We start from the raw sequence: 25,473 nt of genomic DNA on the forward strand, positions 1-25,473 counted from the left end.
CCTGTATGTTCTCACCTAGCATTCTTCCTGTTTGCTTGCTTTTAATTACTTCTAATATGCATACTAATGCTCTTAATAACTTGGCTCATGAAATCTACATCTGCAGTGGGCTTTTAATTTAAAGCTTGAGTGGTATTGTTTTAATTTTCTTCTTTCCAATAACAAGGCATCTACTGATGCTTCAGATGTGATCAGAGGATTTAAACATTCCTTGGGTGTGCAATGGGGTGCTCGTTGCTATACCAGTACCTTTCTTGGAGTGAGTCTGGAACACACACAGGACAACCCTGCACTTGTAGTGGTCAGCACTTCATCCACTGACAAGTCCTGAGCATCCTTCTGCACAAAGGAACCTTGTTCCAACCCCTGTTCTCTTTATCATGTATGCTTCTTGACTCTTGTGTACTTTTCCTTTTCCACATTTAAAACAATCTCACAAACTTCATAGAAAGCCATCTGCCACCTCCACCCCAAACCCTGCCTGTGATTGCTGTTTGTCCCTTTACTCACGTGACAGTGTGGCTTTCACAGCTCACAGCAGAGCAGGAGCCTCCCAGGCACCAGAGAACCTCTCATCCGGGCATTGGCACAGAAGGCACGAGTGTAACACAATGGGGATACATTTGCTTTCGTGGTTTCAAGTCTTTCCAAGTTTCTATCTAATCATGAAGGTTGGGAATTTGCTTGCATTTCTTTTTTTTTTAAACAAAAGGCAAATCAGAAGTACAACTGAGATTATTCACCAAGGAAGTGATTTCTGGAATGTGACTTAAAAGCAAAACATAAAATGAATATAATGCTTTAGAACTCAAGAGAAGCAGAACCACTGCAAAGAATAATTTGTGGATTACTTTTATTGTGTTACACAATAAATAATTAATAATAATAAATAAATTCTGAGGTCACATAGCAAATAATGATTGTGACAGATAATCTACACTGTAAAAAGTTTTAGGTTTGGTCCAGATTTTTAAACATAATTGTTTATGTTTATGTTTTCTGAGAAACAATGTTTTATATACATGCACTTTAAAAGCTCTTTAACTCTGCTGCACTATGTGGAGTAAATAAAAATCAAGCTCTGTATTTACATACACTGAATGTGCACAGTAATGTGTTTTGAGAGTTAATAATGCATGAAGGGTGCTCAGGGTAGAGGTGGAAGCTTGGCCTCTGGTTGCTGAAAACATCTGAGATGCAAAGGGGGTCATGCAGATTTAACTGTTACCTGAGAGCTTCTTCTGGGGTTTGCTGGTTTGTTGTTTAAAAAGAAAATTTTTTTTAAAAGTTTTATAGAATGCAAACTGAGAGAAAGGTTTCGAATGAAACAAATACCAGCTTAAAGAAAAATTATACTACAATTTAACAAATTTATATTTATTTACCTTCCATATTAAATTTATTGTAATAAAATAAAATAAATCTCTTAAAAATAAACTACTGAAAAGATGTACATAGAAGCTTTGTGAACTACTTCATCAATAACATACTAGACAATCCACGCTGTATAATCTCCTTAGTCCCCTATGTTCACTCTATGCACCCTTGCCCAGCAATCTGTGCTTCCTGGTGTTAAGTCTTTTTCTCTCTTTCCAAGCCCCGAAGTTGTGCTCCTCAGGCACAATTCACGTGGTTCCTCCCACCTTTCCCAGCCAGCTCTCTCAGAACGGGGCGAATGACCCCCAGGAGACTCCTCTCTCTCTCTCCATTTGCTCAGCTGGAGCCGGGATGATGAGCTGGAGCAGCACACAGGCTCTCATCTCAAGATAGGAGAGAGGAATCCTACCCCTCCTCCCAGTAACTCTCATTTCCTGGTTTTCCCAGGATTAAACAGTGCTGAACTGTTTGGCCCCAGAGGAAGAAGGAGGAAACAGAAAACAAAGGAGAAATTTGATTCCAGTGGGAGCTGTTGATGAAAAGCATTTAGGCAGAGCTTTAAAAGGGAGGCAGAAATACTCACTTGTGTCTCACTTCAAGTGACACACATCAATAAAGCAGTGCAAAAGCAAAGGGATCTGATAACCTTCAGAGCAGAGCTTCCATGGGAAACACATTTTGTGATTTGGCTCAGGTATGTCAGGAGTCATTAATCAGGAAATTATAAAACTGAAGGCTGGTGCTATTGGGAATCAGAAGGGACCACAAAAATGGATGAATTCTGCACTGATCAATTTAATAAAAAATAGTGGCAGTTTGAGAGCTGACAAGCAATCAAACAAGATCAAATTTCTCCCACAAGGGCTGGCATCAGATTGGGCATGGTGTTTGCTAGGTGGGAAAGGCTGCCCCGCCCTTCTCCACCAGGAACATGTTTGCGGACAAATATATTAATTCAAGGTCCCAAATGACTTCAGCATTTCAGGCCACTAGCCTGATCCTCAACTCCTATTGAAGCTTTGTTTATCAGTGCTAACAACCTGTTTCGCAAGGCCAGCCTTTATTTTGGCTGACATACTGTATTCCCAAAGGCTGATGTAACATGGGTCACAAATGCCTGGTGACAAATCTCTTCCATCCTCTCTAATTTCCATGTGAAATCAACTAGCATGTATCCCAGATTATATACAGCCAAGCAAAGAGACGGTGTCTTGGCACAAGCACGTTTAAATCCCCCAGGTGCAAGGAAGGAGAAACAAAGATTCATTACAGTAATAATGTTTCAGCCTTCTAGAGATGAGGTCAAGTGAGAGCAGGAGAGCACTGGCTAACAGGAGGGCAGATCTTATGTACACAGGAGCTGTCAATAAGCCTTCTGACATATGTCTGTTGAAGGAAAATATCTACCTTATCACTGAACATTTCACAGGGCAAGAAATGTTCATTGGACAGTGTTGCATGAGTAGGATTTTTTTTTTTTTTCCTGTCTAAATTTGCTTTCATAGCTTATTTACCTTTGAACCTGGTCAACAAGTAGTGAGTTCTGTCAATATGGGTTTACTCCAATGGAAAAACACTTGTATTATATATATAATATTATTTTGGCACTTAGCAATTTTGTATTTACTGAGAATCCTTTCTTTGTAATGATGGAAATTCAGTGTTTAGGGTAGGAACTGTTCACTGGAATCAAGCCTGGAAATTGCAAGGGTGCATGCCAGAATGCTGCCCACTTCTTTAGAGTCAATGAAAATGTGCATTCTCCTTAATACACTACCACACATTAGTATGGTTTTTGCAGACTAAAAGCTGCTGCTGAAAATGACAAAGCAAACTGAAAAGTGCCACTAATATCTAGGTTGGAACGTGTTGCCAGAACATTCCTGAGAAACTGGAGCCTCCTGGGAGCAGTGTAGGTGGCATTTACACACTTTGGAGCCCCAGTGTTTATACCAAAGTGCATTTCCTTGCCACTGCGCATGCCAGAGCCTGCCTTAATTTAGACTCTGCCCTCATAAGACCCTGAACTCCCTCCACTGCTCCCTATTGCAGGCACAAGCAGCAGCCAGAATCTCCCAGGACTGGTCTCAAAAGCCTCTTTCCCCTTCACTCAGTTCAGCAGAATTTCATGATGTATACATTAACTTGGATTTAATTTGGTACTTCTCCAAATGCCAACTGTGAAAATAGGGCTGAGGAGGAGGAGGGAAGAAAACTCCACAAGCAAGTGTGATACCTGCACAGGCCAATAGTTCCATTAACCTTCCCAGGGAAAGGCAGGCACTCTTGTTTTCTAGCAGTCTATCAGTTTTCTCCCTATTTATATATGTACTCTTTGCCTAGGTCATAAAGTGTCTAAATGAAAATTTGTTGCAGGGACTGGCTATTGATTTGCAATCCTGCACATCTGGAAGACATGACCCTAAAAGAATGTCCATTCTTTGAACTGATGAAAATTTTAAACTCTAGCATAAAAGAAATTGTTTCAGGATAAAATTACCTGACATTTTGAATGAACACCATTGATGCTTTGGTTTGTTTTATAGGTAAATCCTCTTTACAAAATACACCAGAGAAGTTTCAGTGATATTTGTGGGGCTGATTGAATTCAGTGAAGCCACACTGGAGGCTTACAGCATTTAATTATACTCTCCTGAGTATACTGCAGAGAATGGTTACATGGCAGCTGCTTCTCAGGGTCCCTGATGTCAACGGGAGTCTCTCTTAAGATCCAGAATTTTTTCTGTGAATGAAACAAGCTAGTCCATGACTGAGCAATTCAAGTAAACTCTCCCTCTGGGAGGGAATCCAGGTTTCTTCCTCTGTCACTCTGTGTTTCACTCAGTCATATCTCTGCCAAAACCACAGAGTTCAAGGACTAAGCGTAAATTTCCTGTCAATTCCTGTCCAAGTGGTTGCTGCTGACATCCTGACTCACTGAAGAGGAAGATATTATCTACCTTTGTCAACAAACATCATTCTTCTTGCAATTCCTAGGGCAGGACCAACTCTTCTCCTGTAAGGTCAGAATTATGTAAAGTTGGGAAGGATATTTAACAAATTACTCTAACATGAGGTACACAGGAAAAAAAACACTGCAGCCAGCTAAGGCCAGTTTCCTTAGATTCTCCCATCACAAGAACCATAGGAACATTTGGCACTTTCACTATCACTGTGCACCAACATGTTGACTCTTTGCTCATCTGAACTATACACAAGTTAATTTCTCCATGAGTTCCTTAATGATAGATCTTATAGAAGCTCAAGAAGAAATATGCAACTGCAAAAATGAGCCCAAGGCAAGTGGCATAAAGGGAAGGAGGGGGATACTTCACATGGAGGAGGAACAAAAGAGTCAAATCATGGTTTGTATGCTTTGATTTGTTACCCCAACTGATAAAAATGCATCTGTCAAGAAGAGGAAAAATCAGTCTGCAAACAAGGCAGTGATATTCTAGTAACACTATGAGATTTGACAAGTGGAGTAAATCATTCCACTTCTTCAGACAACCCAGTTTTATCACTGGATCTATCTCTCATCTTCATTAATTACTATTGAAATTGCAGGCAGTAATCCATTTACCATAGAAGAAACAGGAAACTGAGTACTCAAAGTATGATGAATCAGTGCTTTAACTACCCAAAACATGACGGGCAAAGCTTGCTGCCGTCACTGGTGATTCCCCAAGAAAAGCCTTTATGTAACTGTACAGTTATACATAATTACACAGTGACAGGCAGCCTGTTCACACACTAGGTCTGTTTGTTCTCTGCATTTTTCATAGTGCTCCATGTCTCATAAAAGCAGTTATACAAGCTGATACAGGTAAAATTAATAATTTCAAATAGGGCCATTCAACTCAGACAACTCCTGGCTTGGAAAGCATCAGCTCTGGAAATGAAGTCAAAGCCTGGCAATGCTGGCTGGGATTGAAGAAAAACTCAGGAAACAGAACTGCCCTTCCTAGAGGAATCACACTTCTCTTTAACAAACAGCCTGGCTTATGTTTCCTCCTTGGAAAACTACAGGAGGGATTATCAGAGCTGCTTCAGAGTCTAGAATCTGCATCCCAGATGGAAGTTGCACCCTACTGCCAAGTATAGTCCCATTCACTTCTTTTTCTGCTGTCTAGGAAATCCTAGCAGACAAGCAGTAGGTTGGTAATAGCTAATCTGCCTGATCAGAGCACATTTTGCCTGTGCTGGAGTTGTTTCTACTCACTCCAATGAAAAGCAGCACCAGCTGCAGAGGGCTGCTTCAGCTCAAGCTGTTTTAATAACACTAGATGCAGCTTTTGAGAAGGGATCTCATGTCTGCTTAGTGTTTGGGCTATGACTTGTATTACTGATTTATAATCTTCAAGTATCAGGCCAAATTGCTTCCTGCCTAAAATTGGAAACCCATCAAAAGCAGTGACATTGCCCTTTCTTCTGCCAGCTGTAACATGGTCAGACAAGAATGTGGGCCTAAGACTACTGGTTGCTATGTTGGGATAGGAGATGTGCCTGACTAGTGTATTTAGTAAGACATTAAGATATATTAAATATCATATTGCTCCACTTCTCTGAAAAATACTTATATAAAAAAGGCCAGCACAATATTCCAAGAGCAATTTCCTAGATGTAATCAGTCATTCCTGATGATGTCAGTACTAGGGATGGGGTTTCAGTGACTCCAGTCCTGCTAGGCTGGCCCTACAGGGACAACACAGTGCCTGAAAAGAGACCTGAATTCTGGTGCTTGCTTTGCACCAGCTGAAGTGTTTGCTAAGCCCTCATCATCAGCACCTGTGTGGTGACACCACCTCTGTCATGGCTCAAGGTGTGTTACCAGGCATGCCACAGGAAGCTGGGGAATGAGCTGCTCCTGGTCAAGCAGCTGATGAATGGTGAGGATGCTGCACGGGGAGGCAAGGGATGAGGCTGCCTTTCCATGCTGGCAGGGCAGGCTGTGTGGGGACCAGCACCTTCACCCTCAGAAATGCAGCTCAAACAGCTGGGCACCAGAGACAAAAGAGTCTCCAGACTCTGAAATCTGCAGGGGATGTTTAAAAACCAAACAGTATCAAACCCAGGAAGAGGGAGAAAGGGGAAATACAGCTCTGACCAATCACAGCTCTGACCCAGCAGAAATGACAGTGAAATCAAAGACGTGAGCAGCAATAGTTGGCGTCATTAGCAATAAAAGAAACCAAATTGCAGTTTAGTAAGAGCTGACCAATATACTAGGTGGCAAACTGTGAGTCAAAGCAAGTGCAGAGCTGTGAGTCATCCACCTCAAAGGGCTTTATCCTTGGATAAAAGTCAAAAAGACAGCTCAGGGAGAAAAAAGGAGTGTAGGAAAGGACAGAGACAATAGCAGAGCAGTGGGCCTCCTCAGAGAGCAGTTATGCTCCCTTACTGTTATTTCTGTATATGTTTCACAAATACAGGGGTCAGCCTCCTGCTCTGGGGAACTTCACCTGCAGCACAAACAAGAAGCAGAGCAAGAACAGAAAGAGGGAAGTGGAACAGAAAGCAAGTCACATCACTAAGTGTGTGTGTTTGTGTCTGTGTGTGTTTAAAGGAACAAACATTTATCAAGACTTTTCTCCTGCAGTCCATTTACCATGACTTTATTACTGATACAGTGCTCTGCAGGAGCAATACAGCAATTAGTCAGCTGACATGGCTTGGTCTGATAAAGTAACATGAAAAGCAAGAAACTAAATTACAGGTCAGATAAAGGCAACTGTGATAAGGATCAATGCCATTTAAGAGGGTGAAAACACAAAGAAGGAACTCTTTCAGGTGGGATGGAGAGAGGAAAAAAAAGGGATGGAGAAGATGATGCGATGGTTAGAAGGACGTAGGAGAGAAAGTGTACAGGATGAGAGTCTGTCGAGCATCACACACATCTAAACACAGAATGACATGAGTTAGTTCTAGATTACAGGGAAGCCCAAGGAGTGACAGGAAGAAGCAAAGAAAATGAATATGCAGGATCTCGTGCTGCTTCAAGGACAGTAAATACAAGAGGCAGGTAGAAAGAACAAGAAGATGGTCATGGCAATCACATCTGTACTGTCTTCCATCTGCAGAGGAATGCTGTTTAAAGAAATTCCAAAGGCCTCAGGAGAAATCAAAACACAGATTTACCACCAGAGGACTGAAGCTAAGAGAGAACTGAGCCAAAGCATGTCTCCATGTCCCCAGCTCAGTTTCAGCATGCAAATCTAAATCAGCTCCCTTGATTTAATGTGTATTTTCCATGTTTTACAATACAGCAGATGACCATAGAACCTGGCTCACTTATATCCTAGGCAAGGCAGGCATGAGCTGAAGCAATCAAAACCACTGGAAGCTGTGCTGAAATAAAACAGGAAAAAACAAAATAGGTGAGGAAAAATTCCAAAGGTTCTATATATTTTGTGTAACTTAATTGTCTTAGGACTTCTTAGGTCCAGTTGTAAGTAATGCTTCCACATTGTCATTATCCCTCAATATCCCCTCACTTATTCCCTTGCAGTCCCTGTATCAGGTGGGAGAACACACATTTCCAACTTTAAGCAAAATTTTGGTCCCACAAACACTTTTGTAGGCACTACTTTTTTACACTTTGATAGAAGATATACAGCTTTGGGGAGAGAAGAATCTGAAATAACTAAAATAAGCAAAACCTCTGGATGCTGACAATCCAGAACCGTAAGTTAGCAGCCTGAAAACTAACCCTACAAAAGGCTGAAATTAGGAGAATGGGTGAAATATCTACAGTCATTACCTGATTATTGAAACATTACAGATATTTTTAGGCATGGGATCTTTAACATACAAAAATATAACCTGGTGTGTTTACAAAATAAACAACTACATTTTAAAAAAAATCTGCGTAATGACAAACATGGCCAGTATTAATGCATTATACTAAGGTCTGTGTCTGTCTCCTGTCAACAATCTCTAAAGGAGAGAAAGAATGATTGTAAAACTGGAAAGCATCAGTACCATGAACTTGTAAATAAAAAGGAAAATTATGTCTGCAGGGCTTAGAAACAATATGTAAACAGAGAACAAATGCCACCATGCAGATAGATGATGCATGTTTGTACAGAGAAAACTCAGAAAAAGAACTCAACATTTCTGTATTTATTCATTGTAATGTATTACAGCACAATGTTTAGGCCACATAATAAGCTGTCAAACGAAATAACTTTCATATAATATTAGTTGAAGAAAGCATTTTGGAAGATTGAAGTGCTACAGTAATAACATTTTCAACATTACCTTAACAATAATTTCAGCATGTTCATTCTGGGAGAAAGAAACTTGCATGAAAAATGATTTTTGGTTCTCCCACCTTCAAATTTTTTTTCCTTAGGAAAAAAGGAAAATTGTGCGAGCAGGCTGGATTTTTCACTTTTCTGCTAACTATGCATGTAAATAACTTGATATGCATTTATAATTTTACTGAAATCAAGGTGTGGGATGATCCATATTGGAGCATCAGAAGAAATCTGAAGTTGCACAATAAATGCAACAAGGTACACTATAAAACAGCAGGTACAAAGAAGGCTTAAGAAAAAGCATCTAGAGAACAACTGAGCAATTGTTCATTTTATGTCTGTCTATGTACCAATGGTCTGAGCACAAATTTTTAAAACAATTACTGTTCTTTTCATTGCAATGACTACGGTTGCTAATTCCAGTAACTTTAAAAAACCCAACACTAACAAACAAACAAAAAACCCTAGATCAAACACAATGCATTAGAAATGCAATGGATAATTTGTGGATCATTAAGATCATAAGCAACTCCTTTCACTGTCCAATAAATCAATAACTGCAGAAGTAGTTTAGATTTTATTTAAAAATCCAGGAAACATATAAATCTCATATTGGTTTAGTTTTTCCTTGCAGCTGCCAGACAAGGAATCAGTTTTCCAGCAGCTGCTCGGCCATTGGCCTGACTGCAGGTTCAGGAGACACGCAGCCTCCAAGGGGCAATTCCCACAAACCTCTTCCATAGAAGAGCGACCAGTTCTGTAATCACAGAATCAATTAGGTTTGAAAAGGCCTCTGAGATCATCGAGACTAATCTCTGACCGAACACCACCATGTCAACTAGACCCTGGCACCAAGTGCCACGTCCAGTCTTTCCTGACATACCTCCAGGGACAGTGACTCCATCACTTCCTGGGCAGCCCGTTCTAATGTCTAATCAGCCTTTCTGCGAAAAACTTCCTCCAGATGTCCAACCTAAACCTTCTCTGGCACAGCCTGAGGCCATGTCCTCTTGTCCTATCTCTGGCTGCCCGGGAAAAGACGCTCCCCTGGCTACAACCTCCTTTCAGGTACCCGTAGAGAGCCATAAGGTCACCCCGAGCCTCCTCTTGCCCAAGCTCTCTGAAGAGGCCCGGTCGGTGCCTCTGGAGCGGCGCTGGCAGGCGGGAGCGGCACCAACCGCGGCCGCGCTGCCCGGGAGGTGCCGCCCTGGGGGCTGCGCGGCGGGGCGGGCGACGGGGCCGCGCAGCTGCCGCACGGGAGCCCTGAGGCCGCCCGGCAGCGCCCCGGCGCGCCCCTGCGCGTACGCTGTGCCCGCTGTGCCCCGGTACGTTCTCTGTGCCCCGTACATTCGCTGTGCGCCGGTACGCCCGGCGCGGCCGCTGTGCCCCGGTACGTTCGCTGTGTCCCGGTGCGCCGCCGCTCGGCTCCGGCCGCCCCCCGCGCTCCGCAGCCGCAGTTCCGGCCGTGGGAGGAAGCGCGGGGCCGCTCCGCTCCGCTCGCCGGGGGATGCGGGAGCGCTCCCGCCCCCGCGGCCGGCGGGAGGCGGGCGGCGGCGCGGGCGGGGCGGACGCGTCGCCCCGCAGAGAGCGGCGGGGGGAGCCAGCGGCGGGCTGCGGGCTCGGGCCGGCCATGGAGGAAGGTGAGGGGCGGCTCCTCAGGGCGCGGAGCCGGAGTCGGGCCGAGGCGGTCGGGGTCAGGCCGCGGGCTCAGGCCGGCGGTGTGGCCGCCCCTCGCGGTTTGTGCCCGGGCACGGACGGAGGTGAAATACCGGGCTGCAGGACACAGGCGGCCTCCCGGGCCCAGCCCGCCCCGGCGGCCCCTCGGGCCCCAGCCCAGCCCAAGGCAGCCCGTCCTTTGCAGCCCCAAGAGGGAGGCCGGGCCGGTCCCTAGGGGAGTGGGGTCTTTTTCTTTTCTCTCGCCTGGCATTGCCTCTGGGCAGAGCGCCCCGGGCAGCATCTGTGGGCTCCGTAGATGCTTCCGTGAGTGTACTTTCTCTTTGGGCATCCTTCGGTATGTTTTAGTCAGTGTTCTTTCTCGTTTCGTTAAGAACTAGAGAGCATCCAAAAGAGGGCTGCGAAGGAGATGAAGGGCCTAGAGGGGAAGCTGTATGAGGAGCAGCTGAAGTCACTTGGTTTGTTCAGCCTGGAGAAGACTGACGAGGACCTCCAGGTTGCTCAGGAGGGGAAGAGGAGGGGCAGATACTGATCTCTTCCCTGTGGTGACGAGTGACAGGACCCGAGGGAATGGCCTAAAGCTGCTGATGGAGGGGTTTAGGTTGGTAATTAGGGAGAGGTTCTTTACCCCGACGGTGGCTGGGCACTGGAACAGGCTCCCAAGGGAAGTGGACGCGGCGCTGAGCCGACAGAGTTCAAGAAGCGCTTTGACAGTGCTCTCGGGCACATGGTGTGATTATTGAGGCGTCCCGCGCAGGGTTAAGACCTGGGCTTGGATCATCTTTGCAGGTACCTTCAAACTGAGTGTATTCTGCGATTCTGCTTCATTTTTAGCCCCTACACAAGCATTTTTCTCCATGTCTTTTCAGTGCAAACCCCCTTTGTAGGAGTTATGAGATGGCATTTAGTTTTCTTGGAGAAATCAGCAGAAACAAAACTGTTAATAGGTACTCCAAAAAATGCAGGAGCAAAACAAGCATATGCAAATCTGTCCCATGGTATATTCCAACCTCCCAGCTGTTCTCAGCAGGAGTACTTTCTGAGTTGCACATGGTTTCTGTATGTTTAGGAGTCTCCAGCTGCTTGTCCTCCACAACTGTGTCCGTATTCTTATGAATCTGTGCAAACTCTTGGTTTACAGAACATTCTTTGGGTAGGAGTGTTCTGCGTGAAGGTGATGTGCAATGAGCTGGTTCTTTTTAGCATGACTCATTGGATTTGTTTGAGAACTTTTTGTATTAGAAAAGGTGAATCACTGCTCTCTATTCAGTGTGTGCACTTCACTAACTAGTAGATGTCTGGCATGTTTCTGTTGGTCATCCTCTTTTCTAGACTGAGGCATCTTCAATTTGCTTCCTTGTTCCTTGTATGGAAGCCGTTGCACAACTTAAATCACCTTCATGGCCCTTCTATGAATGTTTCCCAGCTCTATCTTCCCCTTCTCTAGATGAAAAGACAAAAATTACAGACAGTGCTCAATTAGTAGGTGAAAAGTAGATGAGTATAGTGGCACAAAGTAGGAATGAGTTATGTTGTTCTGCAGAAGAAATACAAAAATAAGCAGAATGCATGTTTTCTGAACAAGAACTTGTTTGAACTGGGGACTTACAGGGAGCTGAAAAGCAGATGAAAAATTACGTGCTGGATAGAGAGTTACTAGGGGCTGTGTCATCATTTCAAAAATCTAGGTAATTCTTAGTTGTTGCCTTGTTTGACTTTCATATCACTCTGTTTGAAGGATTCATTGAAGTGAAAACAGCATTTTTCTTGTTTGCGGCAGCAGCAAGAAACAGAAGTAACACACATCTTTTTGTGTTACTGCTTTGGGGCGGAATAGGTTGAGCAGTCTTCAAAACCGAGGTGAAGATCTTTTGCAGATTGAGATGTTGTTTCAGAAGTAGAATTTTAAACTGTTACTTCTTTGGGAGCTTTCTCTTAGGGCTTGAAATGCTGTACTTTATAAGTTTGTTACACTTCTGCTATGGTTCACTTCCCTGCCAGAGAAGTAAAGGCCTTTTCCTCCAGTGTTCTCAGTGCTGTTACTTTGGTCATAACTAGAGTGACAGGGGCACTCAGTTGTTCTTCCAGGCATGTATCTGCCCACTTTTGTGATCTTGGATTTTCTTCCAGTCTGCTTTATTTTGCATGGTACAAATATTTTTAACTGCAGTGCACTTGGTGTTAGCATTGCTGATAAACTTCTCATATACATATACAGTTGGGCATATGATAAACTTCTCATATACATGAAGAGATGCTGGTATACATTTCATTTTGGATTGACATGAAGATAAATGTGATACTGAACACTCTAAACCTTGGGTTGTTTAGACTCTTTCCAGTTCTTGTCTTGTTTAAGAAAGTAGACATTTTCTGTTCATTCCATGGAAAATGTTGCCATTAAGATCTTGGTTTGCTCAGAATAGTTTATAATTTGCTCTATTAACACACTGGTGTCCTGATACAGGCAGACATAGCTTTAACCATTTATATTTCTATCTCTAATTTCTAACTTTTAGATGTAATAGCTGGGAATTAAAAGTAGACTGAATTAGAATTGAAGTAATTAATCGACCAGCGTACTTAAAAGCTTTGTTGTGGTATGTGAAGAATGACACTTCAAGTTTGAAGTTGGATGGGTTTATGAAGGAGGGGGTTTAAGTCCAGGGGAAAATTGGTGGCTGCAAAATTTCAAGCAATGTTGGGCAGTAGGTCAAACAGGAGAGCTAAAAATTCTGGAGCCTGAATTACACTTAAACCTGTTCATTACTTCCAGAATAACGTAAATGTTGTGGAGTATCTTTAATGTAGGAATTATAAAATACTTTTTGCAATGAGTCTTTTATATTCACAGACCTGCAGTCTGTGAATTTGCCTCATTGCCTTTCAGACTGTAAAATAAATGGACCAGGACTTCAAACTGCTGCTGCTCACAAAAAAGTGAACAGAAGCCCTTGGTCTTATGATGTGATCTATGTGGCTGAGCAAACTGGGCTTTTAAATTATGTGTTAGACTAAATATTCATAAATCTGCTTACTTCCAGTAGATCCAAAAGCAGGAAAAAAGTGATATTACATTTACTTTATAAGAGCCTTTGCCATATAAATAATAGGCATCTCAATTTAAAAATAATGGACTAGCCCAATTTTTGTATTACACTGCTGTAGCAGCATAAAACCAGGATGAGGAATTGCCACCAGTTTCTCCCAATGTCTGCATCAACTTATCTAGACTACTGATTTCCTTCATTTGTGTTCACCAAATGGAATAAACCAGTTAGTTTCCAGTTTGGGTTCTGGGTAATCCCAGAGTATGGCCTCAAGAGAATTCTGTTGTTTTTCTAAGGAATAACATAAGAATTGATTTCTGTAGTGTTATATTGTTATTTTAGTTGGACATATGACATACTTTAAGTGAGTCTTTGTCAAATATATCTTCCATGGGATTGAATCAGTAGCAGCAACTGGTGCTACCTGCTGCTGTGTGAATTTCTCAGTGTGAATTTATTATTGTGTTGCAATAACTTGAAAAAAATGTCTTCAGGGGCAGCAGACCTGCGACAGAGAAAGAAACAAAACTGCTCAGAATCTGACAAAATGGCTCCAGAGGAGAGAAACAAAGAAAATTCAAAGCTGGGAAGGTCGCCAAAATGTAAGCTACAGAATTTTTAGCTAACTTTTGATTGTTTTTTTCATTATTCTCTTACATTTTATGGGAAGATATTTGTAACACGGTAATTTATAACAGACTTACTTTGAATTAGGTTTTTGAATATTTCAAGGGAAAATAGGCATGCACACTACAGTTCTTTAATAATGACATTTTATGCATTGGAGAGTGAAATGGTAGTCTTGGACTGTTTCAGGCTTGGGGAGGTAGATGCAGGGGAGTTAAGAAATTTACTATTACTATTTGCATACAAATAAATATTTTTATTGCTCCTGGAATGATCTTCTGGTTGGAAACTGATACACATGAAGTAATGGTTCTGAAACAAGAACAGACAAAAAGTCCTTACAGCTTTTCAAGAAACAGAACTAAAACTATGTATAATTTTAAGCAGGCGCTCAGCAAGCTGCCAAAAGCTTTTATGTAAAAAGTACAAACTAACTCAAGGGAGATACAGGTGTAGTAGACACCCTTTGAATGAGTTTGGTAAAATTCAGATTTGTTCATTCTTATGTTCAAAACCAGAATGGAAAATAGAATGTCTCAGAAATTATGTTAGATGCAGTATGCCTCTTCTGTCTGTTAATGTCTTTAAGAAGTTTGTGGTGTTTTGGGTAGAATCTAGAGTTTGCTTTTTTTATCTGCAAGAGGCTTTTCCTTCTTGGAATTCGTTTGCCAATAAAGCTTGCTGGAGAAAATTTGCAGTGTAGTGTGTTGAATATTTTGTCTGAAGGTCCTGTGAAGCAATGATAACAACTGGGAAAGAAAACTACAGGACAGAGTAACAGACCAGTTTTCGATGTATCTGTGCTACTGATGGTAGGATAATTCTCATGCTAGTAAGTTTGCTTGTTGTTCAGAAATTAGAGTCGTGTGTAGGATGTGCTGTTTGTTTCTCAGTCCTCTGGACTATTGCAGCTTTTCCACTGCTCGTTTTCAGATATGTTAATCCAGCGTTTTGCAAAGCTTTTCTTTGGCTGTCTCGCGGCAGTCACCAGTGGAATGATGTATGCTGTGTACCTCTCTACATATCATGAGCGGAAATTCTGGTTTTCCAGCAGGCAGGTAAGTTAAACTACTGAAACAAAAGCCAAATTGTGTCCTTGAAATTAAATCTGATCCATGTCATGTTGAAACTACTTGCAGTCCTGTGTCCTGCTACTGAGGCCTCTGTCTTTGAAACAGCTTCTTTTTTTTTTTGTCTTCTCTATTTTCTTTTTTTTTTCCCTCCTGCTAACAGTTGTCGTGGCTTGTCATGCTTTTGTATGTTCTTCCATGTCACCCTTTATCCTTAAAATACCTTTCTAAAATATGAAAAAATAACTGAGGCATACTGGGATTGCAGAAGCTACTTGACAGGAATAGGTGTTGGGCTTTTTGGGGTGGGTTTTTTTTGTGTTTGTTTTTGGATTCTGGGGGTGGGGGGGCAGTTTGTGGTTTTTGGTTGGTTGGTTTGGCTTTGTTTTCTTAAGAACTCCATTATTAAGTGAAGTACAGAAAGTTGAATGAAATTCTGGTTTGTGAATGTGAAAAGATCCTGTGGATTTTGTGCTGACTTACAGTGTGGATTTGAGTTGCTCTGATTCCAAGCATATTTGCTAAGTTATAGAGAGCATTATGTACCTGATAGAAATGCTGTGAAAATTAATGGTTTGTAGAATATTTTGAAGATGTGCAGTGAAGTCATAACCATGTACAGTGTTACAAAAACGGTCTATCTGAAAATATATTGTCTTTGCAAGAGATTTAATTTTTTTTTTTTTTCTAGGAACTTGAACGAGAAATTACATTTCAGGGTGACAGTGCCATTTATTACTCATTCTATAAAGAACTGCTAAAGGCTCCTTCCTTTGAAAGAGGTACAAAATTCATTTGATTTATTAGCTTTGAAAAGTCCTGTTCACTTTGAAAACAGTAAAAAACTCCTGCAGACTGGGGAGACTAATTTTATTCTCTTATGTAGGTATATTGGTCAGATTAATTAAAAACCACACACTGTCCTAATTTTTCAGTGCCTTTTCAAAGGCAGTATTTAGCTATCCTGTGTTCCAGCAGATTGCCTTTAATCAGTATTCTAGGATCAAAGTTATCGTTGGGTTTGCCTGTGTCACAATAGTGGATTTTTCTGCCATGTAAATATAATTTATGTTGAATTTGGGAATGAGGGATGAAAATTACTGTTTTCCATCCTCTGTCAGAAGACAGAACAGTTTCTGTCACAAGCTGATCTGCTCCATCCTGTCCCTGCCAGAAGTTTTAAATCTTGTCAGCTGTGATGAATAGATGCTGATGAGCACTGAGGGGTGGGGACAGAAAGGAACAGGAAGGAGAACAGACTGGGTGACAATGATCTCTCCTTTCTTTGTGCTCCTGCTCTTTACCCTGCACTCTCTGACCCTAAACCAAAGGAAACTAAAGCAGTGAAAAGAAGGAGCACTTCCATGCTTGCTCAGGGAGTTCAGAATGCACTGCACTAGCATGGGGCTGGAACTCAGGAGAGAAGAGGATGAAGTGCCTTATCTTGCAGTGGTCAGCCACTGGATTAGTTCAGTCCCTTTGTGAAACTTCACTGAAGCCAGTAAAACTAAATTTTGTGGTTACTGTTTTATTGGTTGAACAGTTTCCCAGCTGAAATGTAGCACATGAGCAATATCTGAGGTCTTTGGTACACTCAGTGCCTCCTGTCCTCTGGGGATATTGCCCATGCTGTGAGTGGATGGACTGCAGGCCTCATTCAGGGATGCTGTCTCTGCAAACAGGTAGACTCGTGTCTACAAGGTATTACAAGGCATCCAGTCTTCAAGAGGGTATTACAGTGTGGTGAACCCAGTTGTAAGTCCTGAAAGACCTGGTTTGGCCTACAGAGAACCAACTGAAGACCATACACCAAGATATGCTCAGAGCTTGTCTGGTTTGACTGTTGCATTGTTTTTGAGGCTTTTGTTCTCTCCCGTATCTTGATTTGGGTTGTTTTTGCTCTTCCCTCTATTATTTTCAGAATTGACAAGTCTTTTCTTTATTTGTAATATTTTGGAATGATCTTGGAATGATCCTTCAAGTATGGCAGCTTCAATTCCATCTTAACCCCACAGAAAGGCACATAGTGTTTGGCAAAGGATTCTTAGAAATCTCAGAAACGCAGAGCTGGAAGGGGTGATGAGGCCATCATACCTGACATCCTTCTGGAGCCAGGTTTAATACATCCTTTTCATCTCGGTTAGATCTGTCTTACTCCTTAAGATCTTCCTGTGGAGGTGGAGGTGATCTAAAGGCATGTAGTTCCAGGACTGCATCAGTCTGTTACTGAAGAGGCTGTGCTTCAGATTATAAGTTTTGGGCCTTCTATTTAAAGACTACATGAAAAAAGGGTAATAACTTTCTAGCTAGATCAGTAAGGGGAATGACATCTAACACAGAAGTTTCTCCTTCCTTTTAAACTAGGTGTGGTGAATCAGTCAGTAGCTTTAATGATCAAATGTTATTCTTCCTGCCTTTGAATACACTTTACCCTCTTTTAGGAACAGGAGTACTAAGTGATTCCAGGAATAATTTTTTTTTTGTCTGTAGGTGTTTATGAATTGACACACAACAATAAGACAGTATCACTGAAGACCATAAATGCTGTCCAGCAAATGACTTTGTACCCAGAGTTGATTGCCAGTGTTTTATATCAAGCATCTGGTAGCGAAGTATGTGCTTTTCTCCTACTTTCTGTACTTTCATTATGGTTGTGTGTGTGTGTGTGTGTGTGTGTGTGTGTGTGTATATGAGACTTTTTGTGCTGTATCCAACTAATACATACATTTTTTGTTGAATGAGTTGAGCTGAGGTTCTCACCAGGTCCAGATTCTCCTCAATTTCAATTCTGATCAGTCTCTGGCATAGGATTTTGGGGTTTTAACACTAAGTAGTAACTTTTTCTGTTATTATTTACTTCTACAGACTGCTTAGAAATGTCAGGAGTATCTGTGCTATCCACTAAAAACAGGAAAGTTAGTTAACTCCTTTGGAGTACAGAATTCTGTTATTGTGGTACCTGTCTGCCCATTCTCATAGGGAAAAACACTTCTGTAGATTAACCTTTTGTCAGTTTCCACTCTACTCAGGCTTTGTTCTGCTTGCTGCATACTTTTGTCTTCTCTCATTATCTTTCCTTTTTTATTATTTACTTATTTTGGAACCACTTTTGCCACATCTTTACTTCTTCAAGTTCTTCCCTTTTATAACTTCTTCTAGTAGTCCTCTGAACTTCATGTCCTACTGTAGAATAGATTTATTAAATCTGACACAGGGAGTGTTCAAGCTAAAGCAAATTCAAAAATCATGGCACTGGCAAGCTGAGTCCTGGAGTGTGCTCTTAATTCACACTACTTTGTTCTTCCCCATGTTTTATTTGAGCCCCAAATAAAAGCATACCCAGTCCTTTTCTAAAATAGGAGGCATCTCTTACCTGTTTGTAAAGCACCTAGCACATTGTTAGCAGTAACAAATTGTAAATAGTAATAATTTCCAGCTTCAGCTCAGTTGCCACTATGTCTCTTCGTTTTTATTTGTAATTTCAGGAAGTTATTGAACCAGTGTATTTCTACATTGGTATAGTTTTTGGACTGCAGGGAATTTATGTGACTGCATTGTTTGTAACCAGTTGGGTTATGAGTGGGACTTGGCTGGCAGGAATGCTGACTGTAGCATGGTTCATTATTAACAGGTAAGAAAAACATCTTTATACAATCTAGTTTGTCAATAAGTAATTTTAAAATATTAGTGGATTGAAGTGATTTTAATTAGTGGATTGAAATGCTTTTATTAAGCTTTGTGTTCTCACTGTGAGAGCAAAATCTTATGGTGAATAGAAAACATTTTCAAGAGATTATTGATTCTCATGATGATTTTTTTAATGGAAAGGCCTCCTGTTGTCCAAACCATCCACATTACCAGTTGAACTGACTTTACATATGTGTGTGAATACAGGAGTATTCACACACAATTTCATTTTTCAAAAATAGTCCTCAGAAAGTTTGGGTTTGTGCTGATGAAGAATGAAGACAAATATCCAAAACAGCTGTAAAACAGAGCTGCACTCTCTGGCCAGCTCTAAATGTTGTGACAGTTGTCCAGTAGCATAGAAAGAAATTTTTTTTTTGGTGAAGAATATTAGATTTTTTTTTTCTAATCTTCTTTTTGTAGTGGGTTTTTCTGCAAAATGGAATTTTCTTAGATGATCTTAATGTCAAGACCTTTTTATTTTAAATCAATTCACTTGGAATTCCCCTTCCCCTTATGAAGCACCACAATAGGAGGGAGCTTCATTTGGGCAATGAAAACCTATGTTCATGCTCTTGGTTTGCCACCGTGGAGCTCTGGGGCTTTCTGGGAACTTGAGAGCACTTGAAACAAAAGACCTATGGAGCAAAATGTTAGAGATATACCTTTAAAGTAGAACTGTTGGGAAGCACCTTCTAGGAGTGCGAAGTCATCATGACAGAATCTGTGATTAATAGCTGTAAATACTGTTCATCAAGCTGATGTGAACAGTGGAAAGTAGGGGAAATGGTGAATAAATCTGTAATTTTTTTCAACAGTGAATAAGATTAAACAGTGTCAACAAAATGAAGGGTTTAGTAGTTAAAAAAGCTCTGGATATGCCTCTGTAAGAGGCTTCAGAGGAAAAAATGAAAGGTAATGCTTTTAAATATCTAAATGATAAAGGAGCTTGTGGCTCCTTTTTAAAGGCATAGTAGACACAAAGCAGACCATGTGCCTCTGAGACTGATGCCTTTGATTACATTTGAAAGTGTGGCTTGTGCTTCTGGGTCACTTCAGCACTTTTAAAAACTTTCACCTACACCTCTAATTGTGTGGATACTGTCAAGTCATTCCATGAGAAAACCCTGCATGCTCCCCATCCATCTATCTCTTGTTTTGCTGGGCAGAATTTTTCCCTGTAGACAAAATATTTGCTGCTGCTGCTGTGAGGGAGCAGCAGTTTATATCCTATGTTATGCTCAACTACCTAAATCACTTGTTTAAAACATATTGTATGAGAAATGAAAGGAAACTTTTCTCTCAGCTATGAGCTGATTTTCATTACAGGTCAGAAAAGGCTTGAGGCAGATGCTTTTTGGCTTCAGTCCTATAAATGCCAGCTAACATGGAAACCTGCTAAATGAATGAGTAAAGATTGGGCCTTTCATGCTGTTAATAAATTGGTGAACTATATCAGCAGCAAAATTGTGTCAGTGTTACTTTGCACCAAAATCAGGAAAGGATTGCTTGTAAGGCCACATTTACACCTAGTAGTGGCATTTAGGCTTTCCTTGATATTCTTGTACAACAAATATTTTAATATTTTTGTTTCTTTGTACTTTATTCTAGGACAGACACAACAAGAATTGATTATTCCATACCATCAAGAGAAAATTGGGCTTTGCCATATTTTGCGTGTCAAGTAGCAGCTCTCACAGGCTATTTAAAAAAGAACCTAAACTGTTCTGCTGAGGTAAAGCAAAATTCGTTTCTTAATAAAGAGCTGTGGGTAAAGCTGCACTCTAGGTTAGTTACTTCTGCTATTGTTGCCCTTCTGGGCAGAAAACAGTAGAAGTTTTGTTTCTTCTTTTCAAAAGAGCCAGTTGGATTTCACCTAGGCATGTGCAGTTTTTGCTAAACAACTTGTGCCCTACCTTGTTGTGCCCCCAGGAGGGTTCAGAGAGAACAGTGTGGTAATGGGCCATGTGCTGCTTGTTTTTGAATAAACAGAGGCAGAATTTTTCTCATGTAAACCGTTTTTCTTGAAGAAGATGGTTGTTACTTTCTTACCGTGACTCTTTCTTAAAAATATTTCTTCTGATTGGCTTGAAATGTTTTTGAATATTTCAGTAGTTAATTTCTTCCATCTGAAAGCTAAGCACATCTGAAGTCAGTATTTTAATTACTTCCCAAAACAATAATTAATTTCCGTAGTTTATGTTTTAATGACCTTTCAGTTTCTTGGTGACAGACATGCACGAGTACAAAATTAATGCTTTTTCTTTTCTTTTTTTCCTTCTAGAAGTTTTGTTATCTTTTGGTGAATGCCTCAACATATACCTTCATGATGATGTGGGAATACAGTCATTATCTCCTGTTTGTCCAGGCTGTTTCTCTTTTCCTGCTAGACAGCTTTGCCCTAGCACAGACAGAGAAGGTATTGGAACTTTTCAGCCTACTGACAGCTGGGGACTTACAGACAGCCTCTGAGCTGCCTGCCATTCGTACTGCTCAGGAGCTCGAGAGGGCACAAGGCTGAGTGCTGAGTGTCTTGCAGCCTGGGCCCAGCTGAAGTGCATGTAATATCCATCGGAAGAATAAAATAACTTTAACTGAGTCTCTTTTGGACTGCTGGGTTTGGGATAGAAGCTAAACAAAGCTTCTGAGACGTGAAACATCTTTGGAGAGCTAAAAGAGTGATGATGAATGATATTCCTCCGTTTTGGGCTAGCTGCCTCTTTCTCCTATTCACAGCAGGGTGGGCAGACCAAAGAAGTGCTTTGTTGGCTCTGTGCAGTTAAAGGGCTCATTTTCGTCCTCAGTGGCCTGTCCTGCACTGTTTTGCCAATAAATAGACTAGACAGATGTTGAGGGCAAATTGATTTTTGAATACAAGAAGGTATTTAAATTTATTCTGCAAAATGCCTCTTAGAAATGTTGCAACAATAAGATGTTCTTATGCTGCCTGTTGCAGTTGTAAGTATGCTTTTTTGTACATGCATGCCTTTTGGTTTTGTTAGACATCAAACTGCATGCAATTCTAATTCTTCACCTCTTTTTTCAGTTCCTTTTTATTCTGTTCCTCAGCAGTGGGAAATGTTTGATCTATTGTTGTTCAAAGCAGAGTGTATGTATAAGGGAGAAAATGGGTATTTTGGTGAAAGTTTGAAGAATCAAGCATCAAGGTTTATAACATCTGCTTTTCAAATAGTAAATAACAGCAAGTATAGATAACAGTCTGAGTATTCATTCCTGAGACGGGTTAATGACCAAATTATTTTCAGGGCAAGGAAACCACCTGTTTACAGGTGAGCTCTGTCACAAACTGTATGTTCTTACTGGTGCCTTGTAGTTACTGCTTTGTGCGCGTCTTCACAGGAGAGTGTTACTGGGTGGGGAGACCTGGTAAAATACTCCTGCTTATGGCATTTTTACAGAATTATTGTCAAGTAATTGTCCTTTAGTTACTGAGGCTGATCAGGATCATTTTCATGTGCAGTGCTTTCCACAGCCAAATGGTACCCTGCTAGGTTCATGAGTTGAAGGATTGAGATCCATTAATCCCCTGATTAACAACGGAAGTGAGCTATCTACTGGTCTAAAAAACAGGATTTATATCCACTGTAGTTTTATTTTATTGTTAATTCTTTTTCTTCAACAGGTGCACGAGGTATACAGAATCTACCTGTTTTCTGTCATTGTGGGGTACCTTCTGCAGTTTGAAAATTCAGCCTTACTAGTGTCACCATTACTGAGTCTTGTGGTAGCTTTAATGCTCTCCAAATCCCTTCAGGTAAGTAGACTTTCTTCTAACCCTGAGTGTAGTTTTAAAATTTAAACTGAACTTCAAAATTATACAGCATTCTTTAAATATTTTTGCAGATGAATATGAAAAAAAGCACATTTGTGTCAAGATTGCTGAAAATAATGTATATTTATTTGGTACTTACAGTAGCAGTGACACTAAACTTCTTATTAAAGGTAAGATTCCTCTAAAAAAGTGCTTTTAATTTCAGAATCTAAATTAAAAGTTGCAGATACATTTTTGGAACAATCTTTTGAAATGTTGCTTATCTTATTGATATGATAGTTCATAGCTTAATTCACAGTTAGTATGAGTACTAAAAAATTAGTCATTTTGTAGCATCTCAAACAGCTTCGACTTGTTGACGTTTTGGTCTTTTGGGTTGAAACAGTATAGAAATACTCTTTAAAAGACATTTTATCTGTTTCATAAATACAGAGTTTGTTTTAACTTGAATGGCCTCTACAGACTAGTGTGAATATTAAAACAATATTCTTGTGCATGGTGACACAATAGCCAAGTATGAGTGGTCTTAGGGTAGATATTAATTTTCAGTTACATTTCAAGTAGAACATGGGAACAGAGGCTTTCACTCTGTGTAGGGGTCAGTTAGGAGTTGAGATTACACAGTGGGATTTTAGCCTGGTTTTTTATTTTGATTAGCACTTCCCTCTTGCTGGCCTCTTACACATATTGTTGTGTTTTTCTTCTATGCCTCAAACTCACCATGGTTGTGTGAATTAACAGTATTAACTTAAAAGTAAATAAACTACTGAACCCTAGAAGGCTAGAAAGAATGCTCACATGTAGTTATTTTCCTCTGCCATTCAGAATGACTAGCCTTGCTGTATCTCCAGGAAAATAAATTCCAACCTTGAAAAATGTGAGTTAAATTATAGTTATGAGTAAGTTACAGAACTTTGGGCAGCTCAGACAGTCTGTGTGAAGATTACAAATGCTCATTACTTCTGCTCAGATGCAGTCCTATTTACTATGGAGCCAAGCACAGCACTCTTAGGCTTGCTTGGGAGTAAGTCTGGGTCTGTTTTTCATGGTCCTTTTTACACTGCTCAGTAGTCTTTTGACGACTTATTGGCAGCCTCTCACTTGCCTTCCTGGTGTGGTATGGGAGTGAAATGAAGGGAATAATATTCTCAAGGAAACCCTAAATGTAGACTTATGGAAGATTTACAATGCTATACCAGTACCTTAATTAGCACACTTAATCCGTTTTGTTATTTTTAACTAAATCTTGAATAGTTGATTGTTACCTGATGTTTTGTAATCTGAATGACTATGTGAAAACTGCTTCCAGCATTTTGTGTGATTTTTCTCTGCTAAATTAATTTTCAGATGTTCATTCCTCATAAAGAAAATGGGCATCTGCTGAAGTTCATTGAAGTAAAACTTGGCTTAAACACAACTAAGTAAGTTTATTTAAGCTCTTACACCTCCTAAGATGTCCAAACTTTTGAAACTGCTCTGAGAAGTGTAGCATTTCAGTGGCTCTTGAGAGTTTTATAGAGGAGCTTGGGAAATAGTTTAGTTATTTGTTGTCTGGTTTTAAGATTGAAGTGAAAAAAAAAATGCACATACAGAATTTACTAAGGGTGTTGAGGTTTCTGAGGCACTTCAGTATTTTTCATGCCTTAGGGTGAAAGCATTTCATGGATTTTTGTTCTCTTGTGATGTTGAAGAGTGAAAACTTTCTGTATCCTGTCTAGTGTTTTTAATAAGACTTGAAAGCAAAGATAATAGGGTAAAGGTGGCAGTGTGAGCTTTTTATAGCCTGGAAAAAAGGCTCTGGAAAGAGTCATGAACTATTGATACTATCTCAAAAGAGGCTTAGGTTGTGGGTACCCCTAATATTCCCTGTATGTTTTGGAAGAAATTAGGGCAAGTGACATCTTAAAAGTCAGAGGTAACTGTGATTCTAAGAAAAAACATTAGTATCTGTAAACGACTTGGATGTCGGACTGCAAGAAGATGACATGGCAACAGATTTTCTGGAAAATTTCCAATGGAGTGTTAGTAAGGACTGACACACTCCTGGACCCAAGCCAAGACTTGCAATTCTGTGCAGGAATTGGAACTCTCTGAAGAGCTGCATCTTTCTTACAAAAAACTACTTCACAGCCTTTCAGGGGAACGAGTGGAAAATGACATCACACCCAACTGAAACTGTTGGAGAACTTTTGGAAGACAAGATATAGTGAATCTGACTACGATGCATTGTTTATCACACACACATACTCATTCTTAAATGTTTTGCAAGAAAGGAAAGGACTCCTGGTCAGGATTTCAGTTTATTCAGCTCCCAGGTATTAATGGATTTCCCCCTTTTTCTCCCTGGGGCCTTGCTAAATATCACTTTTCAGACTGTCAGACTCTGCAATGAAGCCAGAGATTGAGACAAACTGGGTGCCTTTACACCTGGAACACTGTGTAACTATGTATTGGAGTTATGATTTGCAGCACAAGAGCTTCAAGATCTGTCTTTTAAGGCCAGCTGGGACATGTCCTGCTGTTAATCTTTAAACTGATTCTGTCTAATTGAAAGTGGTTCTGTCCTCTAGTCTTCCCTTGGGAAAAAATGAAAGAGGAAGGGAAGCAAAACAAAGGAAGACAAGAATGCATTCACAGCACCACATGCTGCACCAGTTCCAGTTGAGAATACACACTGACAGTGCTTCTGAGCAGAGTGTATTATCTTCCTGCTTGCTAACTGAGAAAGAAGAAGATGAAGTGGCTTCGGCTACAGAACTAGAATTTCAACATTAAGGATTTTATTCCTGCCAGTTTCTCAGGCTTCTTTGTCATCTCAGATGCCCACTTTCCTTTCTTCGTCTCCTTGTTTGGAATGAGGACAAGCATACCTTCTTGCATCAATATCTCTAAAATCTTAATCCACTGTGACAACAAGGTTCTTTTGGTCCCCATAA

The 25,473-nt window shown here is 40.7% G+C and overlaps 1 protein-coding gene across 3 annotated transcripts in view; it reads left to right on the forward strand.

Annotated features, from left to right (window-relative positions):
- Positions 1-9,567: 9,567 nt before the first annotated feature.
- The window catches only part of DPY19L4 (dpy-19 like 4), a 31,243-nt gene continuing 15,337 nt past the window's right edge, over positions 9,568-25,473 (forward strand). The window contains exons 1-11 of one of the 3 annotated variants that reach the window (XM_059863896.1): positions 9,568-9,704; positions 13,855-13,962; positions 14,921-15,045; positions 15,749-15,839; positions 17,548-17,669; positions 18,543-18,688; positions 20,356-20,479; positions 21,029-21,163; positions 22,388-22,519; positions 22,609-22,707; positions 23,885-23,958. In XM_059863896.1, the coding sequence (XP_059719879.1) occupies positions 13,908-13,962; positions 14,921-15,045; positions 15,749-15,839; positions 17,548-17,669; positions 18,543-18,688; positions 20,356-20,479; positions 21,029-21,163; positions 22,388-22,519; positions 22,609-22,707; positions 23,885-23,958 (1,103 nt within the window). In that variant the 5' untranslated portion in view covers positions 9,568-9,704; positions 13,855-13,907. Of the gene's footprint in view, positions 9,705-10,128; positions 10,277-10,730; positions 10,912-13,854; positions 13,963-14,920; positions 15,046-15,748; positions 15,840-17,547; positions 17,670-18,542; positions 18,689-20,355; positions 20,480-21,028; positions 21,164-22,387; positions 22,520-22,608; positions 22,708-23,884; positions 23,959-25,473 lie in introns of those variants that run through there. The other 2 variants (XM_059863886.1, XM_059863903.1) reach the window with 2 other exon arrangements.

This window comes from Haemorhous mexicanus, chromosome 1, assembly GCF_027477595.1.
Source record: "Haemorhous mexicanus isolate bHaeMex1 chromosome 1, bHaeMex1.pri, whole genome shotgun sequence".
Lineage (NCBI taxonomy): Eukaryota > Metazoa > Chordata > Aves > Passeriformes > Fringillidae > Haemorhous > Haemorhous mexicanus.